The 26,907-nt window shown below is 41.1% G+C and overlaps 3 protein-coding genes across 3 annotated transcripts in view; all 3 read left to right on the top strand.

Moving 5' to 3' along the window:
* Positions 1 to 4,146, top strand: part of LOC118104531 (MICOS complex subunit Mic10) — a 5,112-nt gene extending 966 nt beyond the window's left edge. The window contains exons 2-4 of the mRNA XM_035151467.2: positions 3,615 to 3,662; positions 3,760 to 3,869; positions 3,971 to 4,146. Of these exons, the coding sequence (XP_035007358.1) occupies positions 3,615 to 3,662; positions 3,760 to 3,869; positions 3,971 to 3,979 (167 nt within the window). The 3' untranslated portion in view covers positions 3,980 to 4,146. The remainder of the gene's footprint in view (positions 1 to 3,614; positions 3,663 to 3,759; positions 3,870 to 3,970) is intronic.
* Positions 4,147 to 7,492: 3,346 nt separating this feature from the next.
* nbl1 (NBL1, DAN family BMP antagonist) lies at positions 7,493 to 14,242 on the top strand. The gene is made up of 4 exons (XM_035151460.1): positions 7,493 to 7,950; positions 9,821 to 10,001; positions 11,639 to 11,750; positions 13,636 to 14,242. The coding sequence occupies exons 2-4, from the start codon at positions 9,829 to 9,831 to the stop codon at positions 13,912 to 13,914; spliced, it is 564 nt and encodes a 187-aa protein (XP_035007351.1). The 5' UTR covers positions 7,493 to 7,950; positions 9,821 to 9,828; the 3' UTR covers positions 13,915 to 14,242.
* A 3,632-nt stretch (positions 14,243 to 17,874) lies between these two features.
* LOC118104527 (transmembrane protein 88) lies at positions 17,875 to 25,693 on the top strand. The gene is made up of 4 exons (XM_035151462.1): positions 17,875 to 18,071; positions 19,463 to 19,757; positions 23,944 to 24,206; positions 25,066 to 25,693. The coding sequence occupies exons 2-3, from the start codon at positions 19,464 to 19,466 to the stop codon at positions 24,169 to 24,171; spliced, it is 522 nt and encodes a 173-aa protein (XP_035007353.1). The 5' UTR covers positions 17,875 to 18,071; position 19,463; the 3' UTR covers positions 24,172 to 24,206; positions 25,066 to 25,693.
* The last annotated feature ends 1,214 nt before the right edge of the window (positions 25,694 to 26,907 follow it).

The raw sequence follows: 26,907 nt of genomic DNA, 5'->3' as shown, positions 1-26,907 counted from the left end.
TGTAAATTGTGATCAGGTTGGCCAAACAACCTCCAGAGGTTGTCACTGACGGATTGTGAACACATTGAATACAGGTGTATCCTACCAGGAGGAAGGTGCAGCCGGTGAACACATGATGCAGCCCTCTCCTCAATCCTTACATTTTTCAAGACACCAATGCATTGAGGCCAACACAATAACTCAGCATCACAGATGGCTGCCATCTCTTTCTGTCTTCTTCTATATATATATATTTTTTTGTAGTTGGTTTCTGGACCTGTGCAAATGAGAGGGGGATCTAACCTGAGCTGGACAGGGCGATCAGATCACATTGAGATCACATTGAGATCACATTGCGAGACTCTCATTATACCAGGTCTAAATGTAATCAGCTTAAAGTCATATCTGGATACGAAACACGTTAAGTAAACAAGCATCACACAATATATTGTTATTGTTTACATATAGATATGTTTCCACTGACAAAATGAGCATAAAATAGTGACTTTCAGTTATCTTGTCCTCTTAAGATTTCCTGTTTACCAAGCAAATGATCTTCCACAATCATGTCAGTCAAAATTAATGTAAATACATCTGCTATGTCTAGAATTAGAGGTGACAGATAGTTGTCTTCAGAACTTTACTGCCACACACTCTGTGAGGGTTACATCATTGCTAAAAAGTAAAAATAGACATGCACCCTCTAGACTGTTTAAAAAAAAAACTACATTTCAAATGCTATATCATTTGTTACTGAACACACTAGCATGGCCTGAAGTGAACAAACACCCTACAACTCTGTATGTATACATCTCAAGTATATATTTACAATTATATTGTGACATATGTTGCTAAATTTGGCCAATTATCAGAATAAAGAGAAGCAGTGAGAGAGGAGAAACTAACCAATATTAAAGCAGATCATCAGTCTCTCTCTGTGTTGTTTGGGATCAAGTTAATCAATAGTATTTGGTTCAGTCCAGTGCTGAAGCACTCGAAATGCTCAGACTGGTAAACTGTCTGTACCAGAAGACACCAGTGAAGTCAGCGCTGGCCCGATGAAAGGTTTCTTGCTGGAAGGAAAAACATCTGTATTGTGGCGTCTCTTTGAGCTCAGTGTAGCGAATTGCCAGCTGCACCAACGTGTCTGTTAGTCAGAGAAACTCAGCTGCATATACTAACCTGTCTTGTTTAAAAAGTACATTTCTTTGGTTAGTCAAAACTTAATATGATAATTCAGGTACACAATCTCTGGCCTACTTTGTGCAGCATTGTGTGAGTGTATCAATAACGCCTTTAGCCTACTTGTATATATTTAGCACCACAGATTTTGTGGTCAAACTCTTGGATATCCTACAAAGGAGAAGCGCTGTGCTTATAAAGGAAGCTCAGGATTTTACACAGTAGCCAACTGGCCAATGATAAAAGTGAAGAAACCACGAGGGAAGTCAAATCCAACTTCTTTTAGCAAAGGGAACGAGAAACCAATTGCATGTGGATTGATGCTACAGAGGGAAACAATCAGCAACATCCTCTTCAGAGGAGGAAAAAAACGGTGTTTATTGGAAACATGGTATTTATATGAGGAACAAGGGTGAGAAAGGCCAGTAATAATTGTAGTAGAACTCAGCACAGTCTCATTTGTTTGAGCTGATAATGGTGATGTTGAAAGGTCTGCGTTTAACTTTATCTAAAAAGAGCAGAACATCTTTCTCAGTAAAAACTGAACCAGCCGAGCCCATTGTCACTCACAATTGCATGTCTTTACTTTTGCACTTCAAAAAGAATATTATAAATAATTCTGTACAGTTTTTTTTTTTGCTACATATACACGTTTCCATCCCTGGGCCCTGTGTATGCTTTGTATTAACAAGACCAAGACTCTACAACAACATTGGAGCCGTTGTGAGGCTGTAATTTGATGCAGTGGTGTTTTGAATTCAATATTAACTTGCTCACAGTAACAATGTTACCGTGCCGATGTGTAGCGGCTTTAATGTTCACCATGTTAAGAAGTACAGTACATTAGCATGCTATCATTAGCTTTTTAACAATAACCACAAGGATCAGCTGAGTTTGATGTGAGTGGCCGTTAGTTTTACGAGTCAGTAATAAGAACCTACAGTAAATAGTTGTTTGGATATTTCACTTAAAGAAAGCCCAAATCCCTCATTGTGACGCAACAAACCAAAATCAAAGTCTGTACAAAGTTTCATGGCAATGCCCCTTCAAGTTGTTGAGACATTTCAGTCTGCAGCCGACCGGTTGACTGAAAATGCAAAAAATGGAAAAGAAACCTGTAAATAGAACAGTGCAATTAAAACCACCATGTTGATTTAGTCTTAGTAATGTTTGGTGAGATTATTTCTTTCATTAAAGTTCAGCTCAACAGTGGCCCCTCCAAGCAGAGTTTTACAAAGTAATGTGTTTTCACAATCATTTTAAAAAAGCAATGTTGAGGGAGAAAAAGGCCAGCAGTATAATTCACTAACTCGTGATGATCGCAAGTGAATGTGTCATTGATGCCATTGGCAGAAAATGTCGGTAATGAGAAAAATAACAATGTAGTTAACCGGCTCTGGATCCTTCTACAGAACTTATTGTGCGTTCTCAGGCCTGTGGGTTATACAATCATTCTACTCCAGCACAAATGTTTTTGTTATAATCCATCCCCCTTGGAGATGTCCAGACGAAGAGAAATGAAGCCAAAATGAGATGTTGATCTACCCTCACATTTTGCCAGTGCTTTTTACTGTATTTCAGTCAGTGGAAAAACCGTAGGTTTCAAAAATGCTCTGGCTGGAGAGCAAAGACAGAGGGAGGCTGTAACAGAGTGAGGAACTCAACTTGAACTAAATGTTTTCTCGACAAGGATGCAGAGGACGGTGATATTTCTTTTTTTTTTGTCGACGTGCCGTGATAACGAGGACGAACAGGAGCTTTTGTGGTCCTGTCTGACGTGTAGATTTTGTAATAGGAAACAGTTTGAAGGTTCTGGTTCAGGCAAAGAGGTCATGCTGCATAGCTCTGAATCCAATTAAGACTCGGAGGGGCCCAAATACTTGTTTTTATGTGTTTTCTGTGCTGGCTGGTGTGCTGTTGGGTGCGGTATGGCCTGCAGCGAGGTGAAGTTAAGCACACAAACACATTCCACCTCGAGATCCCGCTCTGGTCGCAGCACTCCTAACAGCCCAGGCAACTTCTGTGCCTCCGACTAACCTTTTACTCGACCACGGTGTCAAGACATCACTTAACCTGCATGTATGTGCACGTGTTTACCTATTACCTCCCCTGCCCTCTGCCTCATGAATACTGACCTGGCTCCTTTTTAACTCCGTTCCCCCTCTCTCGCACCCCTTCAACGGTTTCTTCCTCTCTTGGACGTTTGAGCTCTTGCTGCTTTTTCTCTCCCTCCCTTTTCCTAATGAGCAATGTCATACTAACTTTGCTGCTATTTACTAACTCCTGCATCAAATGTAATAGCGGCCCCCCTGCGGACCTCATTACAACAGATTTACATCTATGCCAGTTTACATCCTGATTCAGACGTGATCCCATTACCTGAGTATTTAAGTCAAATCATTAGGACGTGTATTTTGATCTAGTTCCTCATACTTTTTTCCTCCTCCCTGCAGTGACTGGCCTTGGTGTGGGCATCGTATTCTCCGTCCTTTTCTTTAAACGTAAGTGATCTTTATCAAGTTATCCCAGTAAATCAATGTTCTTTTCTTTAAAGATTTCTTTTTTAAAATGCAATGTTTTTTCCCCCCCCTCTCGTAGGTCGGACGTGGCCCGTGTCATTGGGTTCAGGTCTGGGACTGGGCATGGGATACGCCAACTGCCAGCATGAGTTCAGGTCCCCGTACCTGATTCACGGACGTGTGGTTAAGGTGAGCACAGAGGGTGAGATGAGTCATTTTGTTTGAGGTTTATGACACACTGACCCGTCATGACACATGGTTTCTGTGTGTGTTTGCATGTTAATCCTCAGGACCAGTAATGACGGACTAAAGAAGATGAGGATTTACCACACAGTCGCTCATCTGTTTTTCAGTTGTCTTTGTTTTCTGTGCTGTTCCTTTCTGCCATGGCGCTGGTGTCCACCGATGCACGTGTTTGTAACAAAAGAGTAGTCGATATATTTAATAAAGTCATTATGGAAAACTCTGTCTTTCTCTCTCTCTCTGTTTTTCTGTGTGCGTGTTTAAGAAGAAAAAATGTGGTTTTGGGGGTGGGAGTAAATTTTGTGTGTTAATGAGCTGGGAGACTTGAACTCCTGCTGTTTTGGAATGAGGGCCAGGTTCAGCATCTGCAGCCCTGAGAGTGGGAGGATGAAAACTTGCACACAAAGATGGAATTAAAGAAAATGCAGTCGGTGAAGGAAATATCGGAAATTACAAACATGCTGCATTTATGAAGCGCTTTATTTCGTCAAAACACTTTGTCCGTGTAATGCATGTCTTATTAGGGGGTTCAGTGTCTTGCTCAAGGACACGTAGATACTTCCTATTGCTAGGAAGGTTTTTTTTGCAAATAGTGTGACATGAAAAAACAGCTTTCTGATTTATAGATTCAGTTTTTTAAAATAAAGACAGGAAAACTCTTAGACCATAAGGACAGTGTACGTCTTGTTATATGGTCCTGTTTTCAGACAAGAGTGTTTCTGTGACTGCAACTGTTCTCGTCACTGGGAGTTTGAAAAATCGCATCTTCATATCAGCAGGAATCTCTTACATCCTGTGTATTCATTGGCTGAGGTTGTTTTGAGTGTGATTGATCACTTATGTATGATTTCATGGGTCTGCTTGGAGAGAAGAGGGATTGTGTGTGTGTATGCGTGCGTGCGTGCGTGCGTGCATACATGCGCACATGTTTATCCAGCCCCCCTGGTGAAGCACAATCCATGGAATGCAGAGGAATGCCATTTCTGGACTGGAGCTCGGTGTTATTACTAACAGGTGAGTTCTGCACTTTGCATGTCTGAACATTACGCATGTTGTACGTTCACATCAAAGAAATGAATCCACTGTTGCATGCCCACTCTGCTACACACTCACATTTTCCCTCCCTCCGTCGCAGGAAAGGTTTTCTTAGCAATGTTAAGTATAAGCACATACAGTACATTCCTGCACACAACAGATCTAAACCCACTTCAGTGTGTTCAAAGGCCTGTTTTCTTCAGCGCTGGGTGTAGTGCGGTGCTTTAGACACAGAGTAACCCTGTCAGAAATTAAGCCGTGTCACTCATCCCCTGTCCATTAAAATATTTGTTTGCAAGTGAAGCGTGAAACAGATAGGGGGGCTTATGAAGTCCAGCCAGGCTGAACACCTGTGAGCAAGGGAGCACTGACGAGATGAAGTGTAGGAATGGGGGTGTGTGTGTGAGGGGGATGGGGGATGAGAGGGGAACTGGTCACACAGGTGAGGTGTATCAGGACAGCTAAACCCATCGTCTGTACCTGTCTGTGCCTGTCTGAAAAATGTCTCCATGATGTTTCACAATAACCGATCGAAGAACTTTATCCAGTCCTTTTTATTTATCTAATGGGGAAGAACTGGTTAATCAGTGCTGGTGAATGTCATGTAATAAAAGGTGAGACGTGCATGTGTGCTGCTGCACGACTCCAGGCTCAAACTGCTGCAGTTGATTTACTTTTAAAAGACAATGAGGCCAATGGGGATGGAATTCAAATAAGCAGATTTAGTGCTTTATTACTTTCCATGACATCAATTTCCAGGCACTGGCGCTTAACATTTCATTGTGTTTAGCTATATAATTTTCAGATGAAAATACTCTTTGTTCCACTACAGCACATTCAAAGCTGGAGTTAATAATATACTTAATAATACATTTTTTGCAGGTTACATTTTACGTATGAAACATCACGAGGCACTGCAGCATCATGCAGCATTCATACAATAATAAAAAAGGTGCTTTTCAAGTTAAAAATATAAAATTGAAGGTAAACAATAGGAAAATGTATTTTGAAGATCACACAGCAATAGAGCTCTACAAAAATAAAATATAATTTGAAATGAGAAAAGAGTAAAAAGATCAAATAAAACATTGTAAAATGGTGGAAATAGTAAGATCAGAACCTGAAGAAAGCACACTGACAAAAATGTGTCTTTGAGAAAGATTTAAAAGAGGGGAATTTGTCAGGCAGCTCTCCTCAGGGAGAGTTTTCCACAGAGTGGGAGCCCTGACCGAAAAGGCCCCGTCACCTCAGGTCCTCAGCCGGGACTGTGGAATGGTGAGTAAAGGGCCTTCGCTGAGGAGCTCAGGTCACGACCGGGCACATGTGGTGTCAAAAGATCTAAAATATATAATAAGGTGAGCAGGCCTTAAAAGTCAGAAATAAAATCTGTTCTAAAATCTACTGGAAGCCAGTGAAGAGAAGCTAAAATCAGAGACTTGGTACAAACAGTATTGAAAGTAGTAGACAAGTACTTTATATATGAAAGATATAATTATAGGTTATGGAGGCAATTTGTTTTGAATTAAGAGCAAAGTCAACGCTGGTCTTTCTGAGATTTAATTGGGATTCTGCAGATGGACTCATACACCGTCACATATAAGAATGAGCAAAGGGAAGAAGGAACAGAAGTGATTTTTACCCGTTAGTTGGGTCTTTAGCTCATCTCATCTCGTCCTGTATTTGGACGTGCAGTGAAGGGCTGGTGCTTACACAAGTGAGTCATGGAAAGATTGTAAAGAGTACAGTGTCGAATGAAAGGGCCATTTTATCCCTTTAAGATAAGGGATAAGAAAGAAATAATATGAAGCTTATACATTTCTAATACATGGTAAACATCCTGCAGGGGATTATCCTCTTTAAAGACTTTTGGACCCCAATGTGTGTATTTGTATTCCCCCTGGAGGATTCAAACACGTATTTCTCCACTCATTCCTCCTTTGAGGTACAGTTGAGAGCTTTTGAACCATGAAAATAGCCTGACATGTATGATTTGCGCATCAAAAGGCAGGTTTATCCCCCAAATTCCTATTGAAATCATATTTAATAAACGGATCCGGCTCACATGTCAGCGAGACCAGGGAACACACTGCCTTCCAGCGACTCCTGCTCCTCCAGAGTCTGTCAAACATATTGTGGGGCCTTAATGAAACCAAGGTGTCATCAGCATATGGTCGAGGTAACCTGCTCTTCATATTACTGCAGCCTACTAAAGGTGCTTTTCATGTGTCTATGGAGAGAGAAGTGTGACTCAGAGCCATTCACATCTGTTTCCCACTTGTACCGGGTTATTACACCGCTTTATTAACGTTTCACTTTTAAAATCTGAAAACCTACGATGGCCAAGCTGCCCCAGATGTGTCACACATGACCGTGAGTGCTCGACCCTATCTGTCTCATCTCGTTGTATTTGCATATTTGTCCAGTAAATCTGATCTGTGGTCTCGCCTCGCTCCTACTTGGGGAAACTTTTGAAACCGACCCAACACTTTCCCTCCCTCCTTCCCTCCGTGCCCTCATCCCTCCCTCCGCGTTTTCTTACGTCCCGAAACGGCGCAGCAGGACCCCGGTGTGTCAGAGGGCTGCACCGCTGCCTCACCCCTGTTCCGAAGCTTCACAACCAAACAATACAACCTGGAAACTTGTCCTGTTTCTTCTTCTTTCCTACATGGGAATTTAAGTGTGGTGGGGGGGAACAAAGGAGAGGGACGCTCAGAGCTGATGGGCCCGGAGATGAGATAGCGCTCACTGCCGAGCCCATCTCTCCATCCTTCCCCGCGGCCGTGCAGTCGGACGGAGGAACGGTTCTTTATTCTTTCCGGATGATGTAACTTTCGTATGACACACGGAGCCGCTCACTTGTGCTCAGAGTTTCCTGTGATCACCGGAGCCCGGAGGTTGTCCGACCAGCAGCCGCATCCCCTGCCTTCTCCAGCCCCGCGTCAGGGCTCAGCTCAGCGGGACGTTGCGCAGTGATCAACCGGCTGTTCCTCCGGTAAGTGTCTCCACCATGACCACTGCTGGGCCTCAGAACATACTTTTTACTTTTTAAAAAAGTAACGCCATTACTTCACTATCTGCAATCTAACACGTTACATCAGGTACTTTTCTCTTTTTGCAGCTGTTTAAACTTTCACTTGTTAAAATGTTTGTTTGAGCTGCTTCCACATTGAAGAACGACAACTCGAGGAAATAAAGTTTTGACTTTATTTAAAATGTAAAGAAATTATATTTCATTGGCATACTGTAAATGATTAAAAGAAGATTAAAGAAAAAGAAAAAAGGCAGAAGAAGACATCTTCACTTTTTGCTTAGACTTAAAGACGTTCACTGTAACTTTGACTTTACTTTACGTTACATTACTCCAAACTGGTCTGCTATACGACTATACACTATTAAAATTTTATTGGCTCAAAATTTAGATAAAACATTTTTTTGAAAAAAATGTCAATAGTCAACTAAACACTGAGTTCTGACTGTGAACGAATTAAGGAAATTATATTTTATTAACATTCATGACTAAATAAAGTCGATTAATGAAAATGACAAAAAGGCCAGAGGAAGAAGAAGCTTTAAGCAAAACAGACGTTAACTTGAACTGTTACAGTATGTTACTTTACGTTATGTTAGTGGAGACTGGTAAGAGACTATGTAAAAATGTAATGGACTTAAAATTCTGAAAACAACCAAGTTGCTTAGCATTTTTTGTAGTCAACTTAAAATGACGATTACAGCTGCTCCCACATTAAGTAACGTTAAATCGAGGAAATAAACTGTTGACTATCAAAAAAAGTAAATTATATTTTACAAACTTCATGATTAGAAGAAGTTGAATAATGTAAAAAAGGCCAGAAGAAAAAGTCTTTTCCACAGAATCTTATTTCAATGCTACTGAAAACTTGTCCATTCAAGAAACTACACTATTAAAACTGAATTGGTTCAAAATTCTGAAAAAAAAACAACTTACATTTTTAGAAGTCAACTCAACATTTTATTGCCACACTTATGTAAAATACTAAACAACGTTTTAGATATAATTTTTTCTATTGTATACACTAACCATTTTAACTGTTCCCTGGGACTTTATTCCACATGAAGAAAGAAAAGAAATTACAATTTTCACCATTATGACTGAAATCGTTTAAGAGTTCAATTGAAGCGTGTCCAAAAGAGAAGAGAAAGAAAGAAGAAAAGTCGTATGTATATTCATGAAAGCAGGTCCTGCCCCCTCCCAGCGGTGTGCCCCGGCAGCCCCTTCATGTTTTAAATCTTCAGCATGGCCCAGATGGCTCTGCTGGTTCTCTGCAGACAAGGTCAGGTTACTTGTGTCAGACGCATATGGAAGTGCTGAAAAGTGCGTAAAGAAGTCAACCTGGGTGACCACTGGCAACTTTTTTTTTCATAAGCAGCAGGACAAAAGAATTTAGGAGGTTGTAAATGACGTGACTGGGTAAGGCATTTTTAAAGATAATGTGGAAGAGAGCACTGGGACGCCTTGGTTTTACATTCAGGTGTTTGGAGCACCTCTCCCTAGCTCATCTTATTGTCTCTTTGGGATAATATGAAACCAGCAGGTGATACAGATCATTGAAAAACCATCTCTTATAATCTAATCATCATTCAAATGAGACAAACCTGACAACCGGACACAATGTGAATCCCATTGGGCCTCTGGTTTTCAAGCTGCTAAATACCAGGAAGTTTTCAATTCACTATAGAAGGCATATGTAAAGTTCACATTTCATGTTATCTATTCAAACAGAAGAAATCTGAGCACATCAGAGGACGTGTAGAAACATTGTGCGATTTTGTCTGGTACCAGGTTTAACAGGGTGGTAACGCTGAGGGTTTTTCTGCCCCTGTAGGTGCAGTCATGTGGCAGAGGATTCAGATTTGCTGCGCACTGTTTGCACTGTATTCAGCGGCACCGCCTGCACACATCAACCGCCTGGCGTTGTTCCCTGACAAGAGCGCCTGGTGCGAAGCCAAGAACATCACACAGATAGTCGGGCACACGGGATGTCAGCCTCGCTCTATTCAAAACAGGTCAGGATGAAGGCCCTCTCTGTCCCTCTGTCTCTGTCTCTCAGTGCAGCTGGAGAGAAGAGGGAGAGCAATGTGGAAATGTCAATACGTTTTATTCTCAGTGATTCAGTTCAGTTTGAAGGACACAATGGAGATTGGCACTGATGAAAAGAATATCGAGGTGCTTTACTTCAAGTAGCTCATAAAAGTGATCTTACACATTAAGAGTTATTTACCATAATCCCACACATACAACAGTAGCTACAGTAACAGTGTAGATTCTTGTATTTTCCCTGGTTTCCTTGAACACAGTCAACTCTTATTATCTCAAAAGGCCTCTTAAATCTGCTGCTTAGATCTTTTAGCTGTTCCAGAACTCAGGTTAAGGTCAAGTGGGGATCGAGCTCTTGCTGTAATGACACTTCGTATTTGGATTCAGTGTAATGATACTGTTTCGGTTTTTAAAATCCTGTCTTTTAATTCATTTATATAGACTTAGCTTCTTGTCTTAGATTAATTGTAGTTGTCTGCACAACACAGCTCTGTGTTTTTTAAAGCTTAATTATAAGCATTTTATAACTAACTGTCTTTTATGCTGTATTGTATTTTGATGTTGTTTTTTCATATCTGCCTCTGTCTTTTTCATGCTGCCTCCATGCACTGGTAAGCACTATCTGCCCTTTACTCAAAAAGTGCTGTAGATGAAATTATTATTATTATCACAGAGTATTCAAATAATGACAGAGATGTGACACTTATGTGTGACAGATGATCCACTGATGTATATATAAAAAACAAATTACTAACTGTAACACAAACTGTAAACATGCTGCAGAATTAATGTAAGCATTAGCAGCCTCTATAGGTGGAAAACTGCATTTAAAAATCTAAATAAGGATGGAAAACTGCAGGTATTTATATAAAAGAAACACTTTGTAACTTGTTTACCTTAAAACAGCAGTGTCTCCTGTGAGAAGTGTGGGACTGACTGGTAGTCACAGCTTAAATAGTCAGAATCAGATCCAGCAAGTTCAGGCGTAATGATGAACTGTAGATCAGTTAAATAAACAAAAGTTTATCTCTGATAGTTATTGGGATACTTTTAAAATATGAAGAATTCTAAATATAGTTTAGTGTATTTGCAACAGAAGCAGCTATTCTTCTTCAGGAAGATGCAGATCATGGGTTATAATACCCTACGGTCACATGTGTTTCAGTTCAGTGAGTGGGACGACACAATCTATAGACTTTGTTTTTTCTCTACATGCAAAACCACTCAATTGCCGAACAGAATTAATGGCTGCAGAGGGCGCTGTTACTCAGTAAAGTTGACATAGTGTTGCTTTAAAGGTCAAGGCTGGGATGTTAATATTGTTTCCTATTGTCAACAAATCCCATGAAAAGAACCAAACTAACTAAATGTTGTTTTACTTTCTGACTTATTCTTCTGACTTTGTATGTAGTCGTTTGATTTCTACTTGAAATGTGAATTGGAAGCATATCTAACAGAGTCCTATGTGGAGATGAACATTAATCCCAGTGAATTTATGTTGGTTTAAATTTTTTAGTTTTGTTTTTTTTGCTCACATACAAGCATGATCTCTCTGGCCGTGCAGTTGAATGAAATATAATGATGCGCTCTCTCCTCCTCGTTGCAGAGCTTGTCTGGGCCAGTGCTTCAGTTACAGTGTCCCCAACACGTTCCCACAGTCGACCGAGTCTCTGGTGCACTGTGACTCCTGCATGCCTGCTCAGACACAGTGGGAAGTGGTAAGAGTTATTGCACATTAGCTCATGTGGCAAGCGCACACCAACACTGACTCGTCAAACTCACACATAAACCACAAGTTTCCAGCGTGAAAAATGGCAAGCATGTGCTGTTCACTAGCAAATAAAAAGCAGAGGAAAAAAAACATAAACCCAGGATGTCTGTGGTTCTTCATTAGTTGGAGTCTGTATCACATGGGTTTATTGTCCCTTTAAGCCAGAGGAATTCCAGTCCTGTGATAACAACAGTTTTGTGGTTTAGTGTATGTAGTTTGGAAAGCTGACAGGTAGACTGGGCGGGTGGGACCACAGGTGAGGCCTCCTCATGTTTCAGAGCTAAATATTGTATCTAGAGCCCACAGCCCATTACTTTACTAGTTGTCTTGCTATTTTTGTTGCATGCAGGAGGCCAGAGAAAATGCATCCACAGTCTCCTCTTACTTCTAATTAGCTCGAACTGGATGTTTATCTCCCTGGTCGTGACTGCTGCTGCAGGACTTTAAACAAAAATGGAGTTAGAAACAACACAAAGCCAGCTCTCATGAAGGGGGACTCTGCTTCGTGCTGCTCTGGCACTTGATCTTGATAAAACTGCTGAATGATAATTTTCTGTGGAAAACACAGTGAGGTGAAGTTGTGTGAGGTCCGGAGAAACAGTTCAGCTTGTACAACACAGAGATTTACACAGAGAGCGGGTTGTTCATGATCTGTTTATCATAGGGTGAATTCGGTTAATCTGGGACATTTTCTGCAAATTTGACTTCTACTACGTATTCTGAAATCTGTTTTACACATTGCATCAACATATTAAATACCTTTCTGTGATCCTTAAGATGTTTTCTAACCACACCAGAAGAAAGAATGGAGATATCATACTCAGGGGAGACAAGACGCAGCTTTTAGTGTTCGTTGTGCCAAAAAAGAAAATGTGTAATTTGTAATCTTATATTCGGCTTGCTTTATGCATGACAAGCTCAATATTACCAACTTTTAAAATGCATTATGAAAAAAATTACTAAGAAAATGTATAGTATTCATAGAAATGTCAATAATTCATATTAACAAGTAAAAGTCATATTTTTTTCAGAACCGTATCTTACCTAAAAAAAATATAATATTCCTTTAAAACATGATATTAAAGGTGAATCACATTTTTTAAAAATACCTTAAAATTCAACAACAAGCAAAAATGACAATAACAGATTATTCATGCAATCATTTCTATTGGGGAACCATCAGTCCTTGCAGGTGAGAGACCATCATCATCATCATCGATCAGCCCATTGTCTCCTCCACATGCTTGGTGAGACCAATGGCTGCAGAACACAGGACAGACTCTTCTGTGCTTTTTGGATCATCTCTGTCCTAGAGAGCAAAGTGATTTAGCACTAGTTAGCTAACCAGACAATCAGTTCAAACTGTTTAAAGTCATGTGATTTCAGTCACATGATGTCCATGCTAAAGCTGTGGTAAAAGTCCTGTTGCAGCGATTTTGTTAGAACAGGAAGTAAACAGACTGGAGCGTAGGTGTCCCACATCACCCAATGTCCCAGACTACCTGAATTCACCCTGTTTGTGTATTGACTTATGTGCTATCAACACAATCAGACAACACAAACTGAAATAAGAACATGATGGCAGGAGGACCAAAAACAAATTTACATCGTTAAAACTGTTTGAAAAAATTGAAGATTAAGACCAAGAGCAAATAAAGTTCAGTTTGTGTTAGGATAAAGTGCAGATACAGTGTAAACAAGGCCACTGAGAGGAAACCGGTTTGACCAAACCCACGAGACTATGGCTTGGTACCTCTAGACAGGAAACAGAGGCATTCAGCTCTCTGTGTGTGTGTGTGTGTGTGTGTGTGTGTGTGTGTGTGTGAGGACAGGTGACTCTGGAGTGCCCTGGCAGTGAGGACTCCCCTCGTGTGGACAAGCTGGTGGAGAGGATCTTCCACTGCAGCTGCCAGTCCTGCAGTAAGGAGGGCACCCAGGAGGGAGCAGTGATGCAGCTGTACCCAGACAACGGCCTGGACGCTCCGTCTTTACCCGACACCCTCAGCGGGGCACAGCCTCACCCTCTGCCGCACTCAGACACACACTCTCATAAGCATGCTCACCCACACACAGACCATCACTCACTACCACACTCATCAGACGGAGGGTAGGTTTGTCGTCTGTCTCACTTCATCTCTTCCGCCGTCTCTCCTCCACACTGCATCCTTTGTACCAGTTTGTAGTATTGTAAAGGCACTTTCAAAATAAGATTTCACTTTGTGTTAAAGAAATGACACACACACGCTCACACAGTCATACTATCTGATTACACACTCTTGTATATAAACTCATGCAAACACACCAGCTTACGCAATTTTTTTTTGCTGATTAACACGTGTGCATTCGTGCATAAAGACACGACTTTAGTCTGTTCATCAGTTGTAGACTTATTACTTTTAATCTGCTTTGAATGCAATAAATTCTGTTGTTGTGATAACAGCCTTTTTGTGCCTTTGTGGATTTATACAACTATTGAGCTCGCTTTCTCACAGGAAATGTATTTGGACATAAAAAAAGGGAAAATAAACACAGATTCCTTTCTCTAATTTCCCAAAAATGAAGCCGTCTTTACGACCGTGCTTTGTGAATTCAGGCCATGACACATGATCTTGTTTTCTTCCAACAACAAAACTCAGAGACACAACAGACTTTTAATAGATGTTGTTGCCACTTACTGGAGCGCAGAAGAGCTGCATGATGGGAAGAGAAACTGCTGCTCAACGCTTCATTGGCCTGAATCTGACGTTACGGAGCCAAAGAGTTTGATGAGATGCTGTGATGGGACGTCACAGAGAAAGTCTTCCCAAGATACTTTCACTCATTAAGGATTTTGTTCATGGTTTGTCTACTTTAATGTTTACAAGTCTATCCTAAAACAATCCTCACATTTCTATATGTATGTTAAAATAGTTGCTACTGACAGTGAGCTGATCAGGGACAACATCCACAGTCCTCGCTCTGTGTACTGAAGCATTTCAACAGTTCAGTGGTGTTTTAAGTTTCAGTCTTTTTAGTGTAAAATATCTAAAGATATTGTTTACTTGCAGAGTGACGGTAACAAAAATTTGAGGGCTGATACAGGTATCGTGGAGTAAATTAATTATTGTACCATTATATTGGCAAATTGACATCTTTAAAAAATTGGTAATGATTCCTAAAATGTTGTAATCAAACTCTTATGACAATGAAATGGTATTGAGACTTGTATCATAGATACATTTAAATATGTAGATGTTGCCTTAAGAAAATAAACACAATCATAACAAAAGTTTTCATATTGGCAAACGAAAATGCAGATCTGATATGTTTCTGAAACATCAGTCAGGCTCTAGTATCCATTTATGGTTTAGTTTATGTGGAAGAGGTGTAGTTTGTTTCTATATTAAAGGTAGAAAAGAGTGTTCAATTGCTGCAAATAATAATAATAACAACAACAATAATAATAATAATAATAACAATCATAATAATCATAATAATAATACATGTCTTGATGAAAAACAATAAATTTGTCAAACTCATTACATTAAAAAGGTGAAATTACATGTTAATTGCAGGTAAGACCAGAAGAGACAACAGGTTTGTATACAAGATTTCTAATAAAATAATGTTTATAATATTAAATATCCTGCAATATGGTTAATGTCAATTGTGTTAATGTTATTATGGAAGATGACAATAACTTACTATTCAAAAGTATTGTAATTTTATGATAGAAAGATAGATAGATAGATAGATAGATAGATAGATAGATAGATAGATAGATAGATTTGGTTTAACAAGTTCACAGAGTGTCCAGCAGATGTCAGCGCAGAAGGTTATATTATATTAACGGTTTACGTTGTAACTTCTAACTCAATTTCTCAAAACCAAACATCTTTCCCCTCAGACTCTTTGCAGCGACTCTCCTCCTCTTCGTCAGTCATTCCATCAATGCTTTCTCTACATTCAGGCAATATCCCTCCTCATCGCTCCCCCTTATCCTCCCATCTTTTCTCTCTCGCTCTGTGTAATTTAATTTGAACAGCCAAAGGTTGACTGTCAGTCTGCGCAGCAAAACAAATCGATCATGCTCTTATCTCACAGCCACACAGCCGACGATGCTCTGAGGTTTGTGAAGTGCAGGCAGCAGAGGGAGACACTCAGGGGGACTTTTATCAACACATCACGTCTATTGTCATTATCTAGTTTGTCAAGCAAGTTGATTTATATATTACTTAAAACTTTCTGTTTTCTCACATATCAACTTTTACCAGGATCAAAGGTATTTTTGTTTCTTTACTTATGAGTGTCCTATCTGTGGTTTGATGCTGTTTTACCAGAATGTCTGAAAGACTTTGTTTGTTTTTAGAGTTGGAAGCTGAGTGAGCAAGGGGACAGAATAATAATAGAGATACAATTAAACAGATTATATTAGACGTTTAGTTGACACTGCTGCCCCTGCTGTTCATATTTAGTAACAGCAACAAAGCTTCTTAAAGCAAAACAGAGCTATAATAATAATAATCATAATACAGGCTTACATTTCATCTGATAAGGAGACAATTAACTTAGACAGAACAGCATCATAAATCAGCAGACGTTTAATAAGTATCTTGATAAACATCACAAGGCATTTAATATACATCTATCAAACACTGCTGTCGAGCCGGTAACTGAGTTATGGCTCTGTGCAAGAGAGAATACGTGTTTTTAATAAGTGCCACCAGACACATGCAGAGCCGAGCGATGCGTGTAAGTGCAATCATTGCCTGTTAAAATTTCCCCACAGGAATATTATGTCAATTATAACTGGTTTGATCAATTCACCACTAATAATATGTGTGTTACATTTACAGAGGGTGTGAAAATAATCAGGCACTGACGATTGTCAATATAGAATTGGCAATGGGAAGGCAGTGAGCCCCACCAATCAAATTCTGCTTAAGGCAGAAAAATTGTAAATCTGTAAATTTCACCAGATGTTTAATAAGAGAGAATAGGCACGATTAATAAGCCTAAGAATGGCCTGCTGGATTTAGAGGTGATCCTTGTGTATTGTTGTCCATTTATTTTAGTATGAGTGAGTTCCATGAATTGCAGCGTATCCTAATCTAATCTTCCTGTCATGTTATCTGATTATCTGACTAAACTGACATGATTTACTGATTTAAACCCATTTGCTCAGACAGGTAGAGTAGGACTCACCGCTCATTTTACATTACACAGCACATTAGGACAGGGTTAAACGAGGAAGTCCCTTGACAGCCTGATATCTAGTCGTACTGTGTATTGATTGCTGATCCTGGATTTCTCTAAATCAGGGGCCATAAATGGGGCCACAACCTACACTTGCATATCCATGCACAAATCCTAAATCAGTAAGGTGCATGTTGAAGTCATTCCTTGTTTACTGTTAGCTCTATAACTTTGAGCAAAGCCACATGTCATTGAATATATCTTTTTAAAATTGTTCCTTGTTCAAACATATTGTGTACTTCAAAAAAGCTTAGAAAATAAATAGTCTTACCAGATTGTCGTATTTATTGTTAGTAATATTAGTACCCTATCATTAGTGACTAGTTTATTAAAAAAAAGATTGACAGGACATGGGCACTTCAGGGGCCAGTGTCCTCCCTTGGATTCGCCCGTGTATTGATAAAATGCATCAATCCATCAGATATTTTTGAAATGGATTTTGGACCAGGTCAGTTAGTGTGTAAGCTACAGAACAATTAAAGACAAAGCAGGTGTCAGAGTGGACGAGGATTCTCCGCAACCAGGAAACAGTGTTTTATCAAATGAGAATCTTTAGTAAATGAAGCTATTTGTCTGAACGTATAAACCCATTGAAAGGTCCAGAAAATGTATGTCAGTCAGGTATAATGCACCCACACCTACATTTACATATTTTTTCCCATGTTCATTTTTGGTTTGATTGCTAAAGAGAGGCTGTGTGGACGCGTGTGTTCACAAATCTGAAACCATATGATTGTTTTGAAATGTGAAAAACACGGTTTATTGTTGTTTTTTACAATGGAAACTGAAATGCCGTGCGGCCGCCAGAGCGCGCACTGACCGGCGGTGCGCGCGGCCCGGAGTCGGCGGCTGCCACACGCACGCGGCTCCTCTCAGCAGCAGCAGCTCAGCAGGTTGAACTCAGCAGCAGCTTCTCTGTGTTTACTGACAGAAAACTGTTCATTGTGCTCGGAGCTGAAACTCCACGATCCGAACGGAGGGAGAGAGAAGAATCCGACAAGCAGCGAGAGAGTAACGGGATCTGCAGCTGCAGGTAAGAGAAGAAAACCTCCCTCGGAGCTTTAAAGACTCTGTTACAGCTGATGTGAGGTCAACACATTGTGTGCGTGGACTTTTCTTTGTTTAACTGTTGCTAGAGTAAACAGATGCGATTTGATTTCAAAAGCAGAGCTGTGAAGTCTAAAATAAATAAACTAAATTCATAAACATAACATAGGCATCATGTCGGGCACAATTCGAGCCGAGAGAAGAAAGGTGTCTCACACTTCATTATAGAAACTGCCTCCAGTTCCATTATGATGCAGATGTTGAGCAGCTGTGGTGTCTGTCTGCAGCTCGGCAGCATCAGGTTAAAGGTTCCGGACAGATTCACTTTAAAACGGATCATATTGACTTACAGTACAGGCCCACAGGCTTTAGTGTCAAAGACCTGATCGATGAGATCGATAGGAGGAGGGGTGGGACGACAGCTCAAGTGTGTGTGTGTGTGTGTGTGTGTGTGTGTGTGTGTGTGTGTGTGTGTGTGTGTGTGTGTGTGTGTGTGTGTGTGTGTGTGTGTGTGTGTGTGTGTGTGTGCGTGTGTGTGTGTTGTGTTTATGTAAAGTCAAAGCATGTTCCTCATACACACACTGTAATGAGGTATTGGCTGCCTGGATGGAAATCAGGGGGACATTTGCATCAGTTGCATTGCCAAATGCAACTGATGCAAATGTCCTCTGTTCTGCAGAGAAAAGATACACAAAGATACACAAAACAGGGTGTGAGTCAATATGAAAGTGGTGATGAAATGGTTTTTATAATCAATTTATTACATATATTCGATTTATACACAATTCTGAACAAGTAAGTGTGATGTTGTAAATGTACGCACCATAGACGGTATGTAAGGATGGACGACATGACAGCGTCTTGATCACCACCTTGTGGCTGGCTGCAGTATAGGTCATAAATCCCACCTCCTCCCAGTAAGTGGATGAGACAAACTAAAAACTCTCAAAGATGGTTTCTGTCACACTGATGTTTGTTCAAGTGCAAACTTTTCCAGAATTTGGGGTTTAATTAGCTTTTTTAAAACGGGGTGACATGTCATGATTGACAGTAGAGCCTGACTTGCGATTGGTCGAGAGTTTGTATCGGCAGGACCTCAATACTGCAGCTCCATCCCAGCCGCTGCTGCGCAGACTCTGGCTCCAAGTGCACAAGATGGTGGCGTTCATATCCCGGATATTTTGGCTTCATTTCTGGATTGTGGGAGAAAGTTGAGATGAATCGTCCGTCTTTATTTACAGTCTATGGTACCCACAAAGGGTGTAACCTGAACAAGGCCGTCACCTTGCACCTCACCCTTGTGATACATATGTGTTTTATAACCACACTTCACCCAGAGTCTGCTATAAAGCTCTCCTAAACAGCTCTGTTTTTCAGGATGTGTGGTATGGACATTGACCTGGACGATGGCGGTTCAGGTGAGGAGGAGAAAGAGGAAGAGTTCTGGGTTGGGGAGGGGGTGAAGATGCTGCCCCCTCCTGTGGCCCACAGCGGGGGCAGTGCACTGGGCAGCCGCAGGGGAAGGTTTGGCTGCGTGGCCTGCGGGGCCGTCCTCGTCCTCTGGAACCTGTGCGTCGTCTTAGCCAGCGCTCTGCTGCTCGCCGTGGTCTTCTCTGTGGTGCTGGTGCCTGCTGTACTGCTGCTCTACGCCGGCTTCCTCTGCCATTCAAGGGTGAGTTGTCAGCACAAATGTGGGCTCGACTCGACAGATATTTCTCTTGTTTTTTTTTTTTCTGTCCTTGAAGTTGTTGACAGCTGCTTCACTGCAGTGCTTTGAGCTCCAAAATTCAGTTTGTGCAGTTGCATCTGAGCTGATGTCGTCCCTTGATGATAAACTGGAGGATGCTGGGAGACAGATTCACTGGCAGAGGATCAAGATTATTTTATTACACTCAGGGCAGTGTTTTCTAGTGCCGGTAGCACAGCGAGTCCCAGAGTGCAGTATTTTCTCGGAGCAAAAAGGGATAAAGACTGGAGATAGCTGAGTTCGCTTTTGGACATTTTGAACTGAATAAAAATAAAGCCCATTTTCTCCAACAAGATAGTTCAACACAACTCTATGTAACTTTAGCTGAGTAACAGCGCCCCCTGCAGCCATACGTGGTGATTCATTCTGTTGAGAATTAATTAGGGGGTTTTCATGTAGAAAAAAAAGAAGACTATCAATCACTGACTGCGTAGTCCCACTCACTGAATTGAAACACAACTGAACAATAGATATTACCCATGATCCCCGGCTTCCTGAATCAGAAGAGCTGCCACTGTAACAAACACACCAAACTCTGCTAAGAATTCTTATTTTAAAAGGTTTCCTCACTAGATCACAGAGGTAAACCTGGTTTTTAATAACTTCTCTGTCTTTTTAACTGATCTACAGTTCCTCATTACTCTTGAACTTGCTGGGCCTGATTCTGACAATTTAAGCTGCGACTATCAGTCAGTTCCACACTTCTCCACGGAGATTATACCTGCTCACTAATCAACTAGCAACATTCTCCATATCCCAAGTCAGTGATCAGATCAAACTAATTCTAAAGCTGCAGTTTTGAGGTAAAAAAGTTGCACTAGTGTTGCTTTAAAGGTGTGTTGTGATATTGTCCATTTTGTTAGTAAACTGAACAAACAAACGTTTTTTAATAAATCACCTCAATGTCCAGATTTGTTGCATCCAAAGACAAATAAATAAATCAGTGTGTGTGTGACAAACTATTCTACTGTACGACTGTGGGTATTTGGAACAAATGTAATATCTTTAAAATAGTTAATTATTGAGAGTAAAATACATTTACTTAGTTCTTCTTTGTTTTATTTAGCAAACTATGACTTCCCTGTTTTAATTATTTCCAATAAACAACAACTTTAAATTTGTACCTCATAAACAACTATCACCATGCTGGACATTTCCCTTAGAGCTTTTTAATTGGGGCATCTTTACATGAGTGGTCAAAGCTATAAACCCTTTGACTGTAACGTCCTTGGTTTAATTCCAGCTCGACACTTATCCATGTTTTATTGTCTGTCTCTTCTGGCAAGGGCAAGGCAAAATACAAACCATATTAGAATTAGAGTTGATGAACACATCAACTTGTTGTTATGCAGGTGAAATTGTAAAACATACAGATTCTGATTGCTCAGACTCCAATCAGAGTCCTGCAGGGCACCATTGTTGAATATAATTCCCATCTTTACCTCTCCCCATGTTTCCTTCCCCTTTCTATTTATTTTAATTTCATGTCAGACTAAAGTTTTACCTCTTTGAACAGCAAAGTTGTGTGAGCTGTGAGGAGGCTCCAGCTTTCTGCAGGAAGCTGACAATGTGGGCGAAATGTTAAGAAAACATGTGCAAGGCTGCTATAATGAATATTTTTTATAATAACCTGCATTGATGAACCCACAGAGAATTGTCATCCATCGGCTCCCCTCATTCTACAAAGCATTTCAGTGTATTACAGCTCATTGTTGTCATTTTACACCCTCATAGTTTCTCTCATAGTTTCATTTTCACCTGCAGGAGAGAGCAAAACAGCTCTGATAACCTCACTGTTCTCTGTCTGCTCAACACCTGCAGACAAAGTTATGGTCCTTACACCTGAGAGTCTGAACCACAGTCCAGTTCATGTCTTTGTTACGTTGTTTACATTTGGTCCAATTAGTTCTGGTTTCACGTTGCAATTTAGGGAGCAGAAGAAAGAATTTTGTATAACATAAAGGTCTTGTCGTCATCACCTACGTGGCCTGTGTCTACGCATACTGGACATCGATTGGTTTCTAGACGGGAGCACATCTGACGTCAGCGTGCTGTCAATTCAGCAGGTGGTAGTCTTAATGTTTGAATGGAGAAGAAGAATGAACTGTTTCATTTCATTAATTACGTTCGCACTGCAATATCGTTATGGTACCAGCATCACCAATTTCTGGCATGGTACTAATGCACTAATGCAAATCAAATGAAGTTCCTCATCTTTCAAACATTATGTCATTAGAGACGTGAAGAAACTGCAAGAAATCCTGCGAGCACCTTTCATACCTGGCATTTTGGTTCAGACTAAACTGATAAGTCCAAAGGTCAGGACCAAACAAGATAATTGTACCCTTAGACACTAACTAGAGCATTCAGCAGCTAAAGAGCCATTTAGGTCCTTCAGGAGTTGGTAGAGACCAAACACAGAGCTACAAGCAGAGAGAACTTTGATCCCACATCCATCAGACAGTCATAACTAAATGTTAAAAGTTCCCTTGTAACTGCTGAAATGTGTAAGCAGACCACTGTTTTCTAACATGTTTGTCATTTCAAGCTAAAAGGTGATAATAGTCAATGTTGTGTTAACAATTGGTTTTCAATGACTCCAAAAGGCCCAAAAATCAGTTGCTGCAGGTTTAGGAGGACAGTGTTCTGCCCCAACACGACAGAGTATTAACAAATCATTGACGCGGAAGAATCTTCACAGTCCCTCCCTTAACTTAACTGTTGGAGTTAAGGCAAGTAATACCATGTCATTTGTGGCGAATGGGGAGATAATCTCTTATTAATATTGGCACCTGAAGCCTTTGTTGAAGAAAACAAGACAATTATAGCCTTCAGGGGAAAGTGTTCTTGGCAGCAAAATTCTTACATCAATACTTGCACCATTCCCTTTAAGCTGTTCAGGCCTATTCCTCGTGTTTGTGATTTTGAAAGTCTGAACAACAAGCCCGTCCAAGAAGATGATGACTAACCTCAAATGTTGAAGCTTGTCAGGATGTGTGTCAGACTGTGTGTCTGAGTGATGAGGTGAAGCTGTTTTTTCTGCCACGCGAGCAGCAGTGAAATTAAACACAAATTGAAAACATGCAGACAAACAAAGAAGTGCGTGGGTGCAGCGAGACTGCGACCGTGATTAGGGCAGAGCAAGTGTCACATCAGAGCAAACAGTTTGCAGACGGTGTCTGTCAGAGAGTTTGTCCTATTGTGACGGTGACAGACTGAGCGTGGAGCGAGTGACCCACTGAGAAGACGAGACTGTCGGATTTGTTGCCTGCACCAGCTGTGAACAAACACACTGACAACGTGATGAGGAGGGAAATGGGCTTGGTGGAAGCACACTGTGTGCTTGAGGGAAGTGTGTGTTTGTATGTTAAACACTACTGTTGCTAGGGTACATTTGTAGGTGGTGAAGTTCCTTTTGAAAAAGCGTACAATGGAACATCATCAAGCCAAAGAGTTTCAAATGCAGCTAAATCATTTTGAGTGTGTCTGAGTGTGATTGTGAGTTTGACAAAGGGATTATGTGCTTTTACTTTATGTGACTGTGTGTGTTTGTGTGCTTATGCCTGTGTGTGTGTTTGTGTGTGTTACCTTGTAACATGCACTTTTAAGGATGTCTGCTAACAACTCTGATCTCACTCATCACACTCTCCCATCTACCCTTACTTGCTGTCTTCTCTTCCCGCCTCTTTCTTTTGACTTTTTTGTCTCTTCTTCTTCCATTCACACTTCTTCCTGCCGTCACAGGTGATTGACAGCTCAGAGTACTGACAGCTCTGAGCCACTATTTATCTGAACCAGAGGGACGATGGGAGAAACTCTGTCACACCCCACTAACCGCGTGGTCACACTTCTTTACCCGAGCTAAACCTATGCAATGCACACGCGCGCACACACACACACACACACACACACACACACACACACACACACACACACACACACACACACACACACACACACACACACACACACACACACACACAAACACACAAATTATATCCACCCAGTGACAGATTCTACCCATTTGCGTTTTGACAGAGGATAAACTACTCCTGCTGAAACCGAAACGCTCATTACTCTCTCTTACGTTCCCCTCTGTTTGTTTTTGTAGATCCTTGACGCCCCCTCCGCCATCTGCCGTTACCTTGACGACAACAGCTGCTCCGCCCTCATCATCCTGGGCTTTGTGATGATGTCGCCTCTTGTGGTTGTGGCAGCCGCGGTCTTCTGCGGCCTGCTCCGGAGGTTTCGACTCCTGCTCCTCATTCAGCCGATCACACGTGCCCGGTACAGAGGGCGCCTGGTGGACTGGGCAGGCAGCGTCCACGCCTGGGTCTGAGGCTCGGACGCAACAGTCAGAAAAGATCAGGAAAGGTAGATCAGTGTGCTGTCACCCGTAGAGAAACTGGGGGCAACATCATTAGGAAGAACTTAGAATATATTGCAGTTATAAGTCATAAGCTTCTTTCAGACATGGAGTGAATTCAGTAGATGACTGTCTGAGCGAGAACCACCAGAGTTTCTGCAGACTTTATCCAGCCATTCCCCTTGTATAAAGTTGGCAGAAACTCCGGAGTAGTGAGAACACAGCAGGAGAACCTCCACAGGATTCACTGCCACACAAGAGAACATCAAAAGAAAACATCTGCGTATGGAAAAGTGGAGCCACTCATGTAGAGGACACTGACAAAGATAAGAGGGTCTGTGGTGACAGACGCTGGTATTGATATGCTGTAAACAAAAACATCTCTGTAGCAGAATCAATACGTTATATCCTGCCTCTGTCTGCACCCCTCTCCTGAATCCTGCAGAGCTTTGTGGCTGTTGTGAACGTGTCTGAGTGAATCTCCCGCTGTGTTGTGCATGTGTGAAAGGAAACCTCTGGAGAATGTCCGGACCCAAATCTGTTTTGTTCCCTTAAAGGACATGTCTAAAAACGGCTATAGACAATTGATTCTCTCTGAAGCATGTGATCTGTTTTTGGCTGCCAGAAACATTAGATGGTAGGTTCTTAAAGAATAGAATTCCCTGTGGGGCTACGCCAAACTCTGAAAACAGAACGAATGATGTAAAATGTTTGACAAAAAGCAGCATATGAGGACTTTAATATCGTCTGTGAGGTAAATTAAATAGACAATGATGTTTGTAATCTATCAAATTTATCGGATGTAGCATCTTGTGGAATGGGGCGGGTGCATATGAAACTTAATTTGAAGTGTGTTTTTCTCTTTAGATCGTTTTGTGCCATCAAAACCCAGCCTTCCCTTTACCATAAAAACGACAGAGGCTGACAGTGTGACAACGTAATGGCTGTCAAGTGGGAACCAGGTGTTGAAGAGGGATTTGAATTATCAGACCAGGAGCTCGTTCTCTGCCTCTTTGCTTTCAGGTCATTTAAATTCATCAGTAGCACAGAACTGCTCATCCTTTTTATCACTGTGTCCCCCGCTCTGTAATTACGTGTTCAGGTTTGAGGTTTCGTCTCTCAGCAAAAAAAGCCTTGCATCATATTTTAAGAGAAGCACTCATTCAAAATCCCGTGCCATTCTTATCATGTTGAGATGTATTTATTTATTTGTGTTATCTGTTAAAGTCATGTTGTTTATCCTCAGTTGGTTGTTATAATTGAAGCAATGCATCTCTGTTGTTTCCACTGTGAAAGAGAATTGTAAAGGGAAAAACTGATTTATTTCTTTTCATTTTTGCCAGGTTGTAAATACAACAGCTAAAATAACGTTTTGGAGAAAATTACAGCTGCTAATATAAATTGATTGTTTTGTTTTCAGGGTTGTCATGAAAAACAGCAACATGTTGCCGTGTTCAGACCTTCCATCAATAAAAAAAGGACCTTTTTTCCGTCAGTGTCTGTTTTGTCTTGTGACCTGTTAATGAGGGTTTGATGATGAGAGCAGAGTCAGTTGCTCAGGAGGTAAAGCGGGCCGTCCACTAAACAGAAGGTTGATGGTCTGATCACCTGGCTGCTTCAGTTTGCACGCGGAAGCATCCTTGGTCAAGACGTTTAAGACACCATGATGTGTGAATGATAGAATGCTGCATATAGAAGCTCTGTATAAATGTGTGAATGGGTGACATGTAGTGTTAAGTGCTTTGAGTGGTTTATAAAACTCTAAGGGAGAAAGACCCAGACTGAACCAGACCCTGAGTCTCCTCAGCCACAGTTCACCTTCTGTCATTAGTTTGGTACAATTAGCTCCTTAAAGGAAAATGCCACCTCTGATTATGCAGTTGTCCTGTCTGTGCTGGTGAGGAATGCAGTCCATTAAAGCAGCTCAGCAGTGTTCATGTTGACAGATACATCTCCTCTGTCCTGCTCACAGAGCCTGAAGGGTCGGTGTGTCTGCTCACACTGTTTTCAGACATGATAATGTCCGGAGAATTGGGTCCGAAATTATCTCCGGAGTTTGCCTTTCACACATGCACAATGCAGCAGGAGATCTCTCCACTCAGACATGTTCACAACCAGAGTTCAGTGCAAGATACACAAATTGTACTGGCTGGCTCTATCATTTACTTTCATTCAGACATGCAGTGCTGCTGTGCTGCTTTACCTGTCTCCTCACTATGTGACTCTGGGTATGTCCTCCTCTGTCTGTCGACTGTGCGATGTGAGGAAGGTGAAATGTAGCTTAACCTCAGAAATGTATTTATTATTATCGTTGAAAAGGAACATTGTCTTATTATGTGAGTCACTTCTATCACTTGCGCCACTGTTGTTGAGTGGTTGACAGTTAGAATAGATGGAAAATATAGATATACAGCTTCCAGTGGCAGAGTGGTAACTGGGTCAGAGGCATTGATGCTTCTGACAACAACATGACAATAATTATCCGTCCATTAGCTGGACCGCTCTTCCTGTGAGGGTCAAAGGCTGGAGGTAATATCAGATAAGATGTGTACAATCTGGACAGGTTGTCAGTCTATAACAAGGCTGACATATATAGACAAGCAAGCCGTCGCACCAACAGACAATTTAGTCTCCAATTAACCTTTCCTGAGGACTGTGGGACGAAGCTGGAGAAAACCCATACAGGCTCAGGGAGAACATGCAAACTCC

This window comes from Hippoglossus stenolepis, chromosome 3 (genome assembly GCF_022539355.2).
Source record: "Hippoglossus stenolepis isolate QCI-W04-F060 chromosome 3, HSTE1.2, whole genome shotgun sequence".
NCBI classification, from domain to species: Eukaryota; Metazoa; Chordata; class Actinopteri; order Pleuronectiformes; family Pleuronectidae; genus Hippoglossus; species Hippoglossus stenolepis.
Note: the sequence above shows the minus strand (reverse complement) of the source record. Positions and strands in the feature narration are given on the sequence as shown.

Coding starts and splice junctions, on each gene's coding strand:
- nbl1 (XM_035151460.1), top strand. CDS start 9,829: ATGTGGCAGAGGATTCAGATTTGCTGCGCACTGTTTGCACTGTATTCA. Junction 10,002..11,638: donor CCTCGCTCTATTCAAAACAG/GTCAGGATGAAG, acceptor TCCTCGTTGCAG/AGCTTGTCTGGGCCAGTGCT. Junction 11,751..13,635: donor CTCAGACACAGTGGGAAGTG/GTAAGAGTTATT, acceptor GTGTGAGGACAG/GTGACTCTGGAGTGCCCTGG.
- LOC118104527 (XM_035151462.1), top strand. CDS start 19,464: ATGTGTGGTATGGACATTGACCTGGACGATGGCGGTTCAGGTGAGGAG. Junction 19,758..23,943: donor GCTTCCTCTGCCATTCAAGG/GTGAGTTGTCAG, acceptor TTGTTTTTGTAG/ATCCTTGACGCCCCCTCCGC.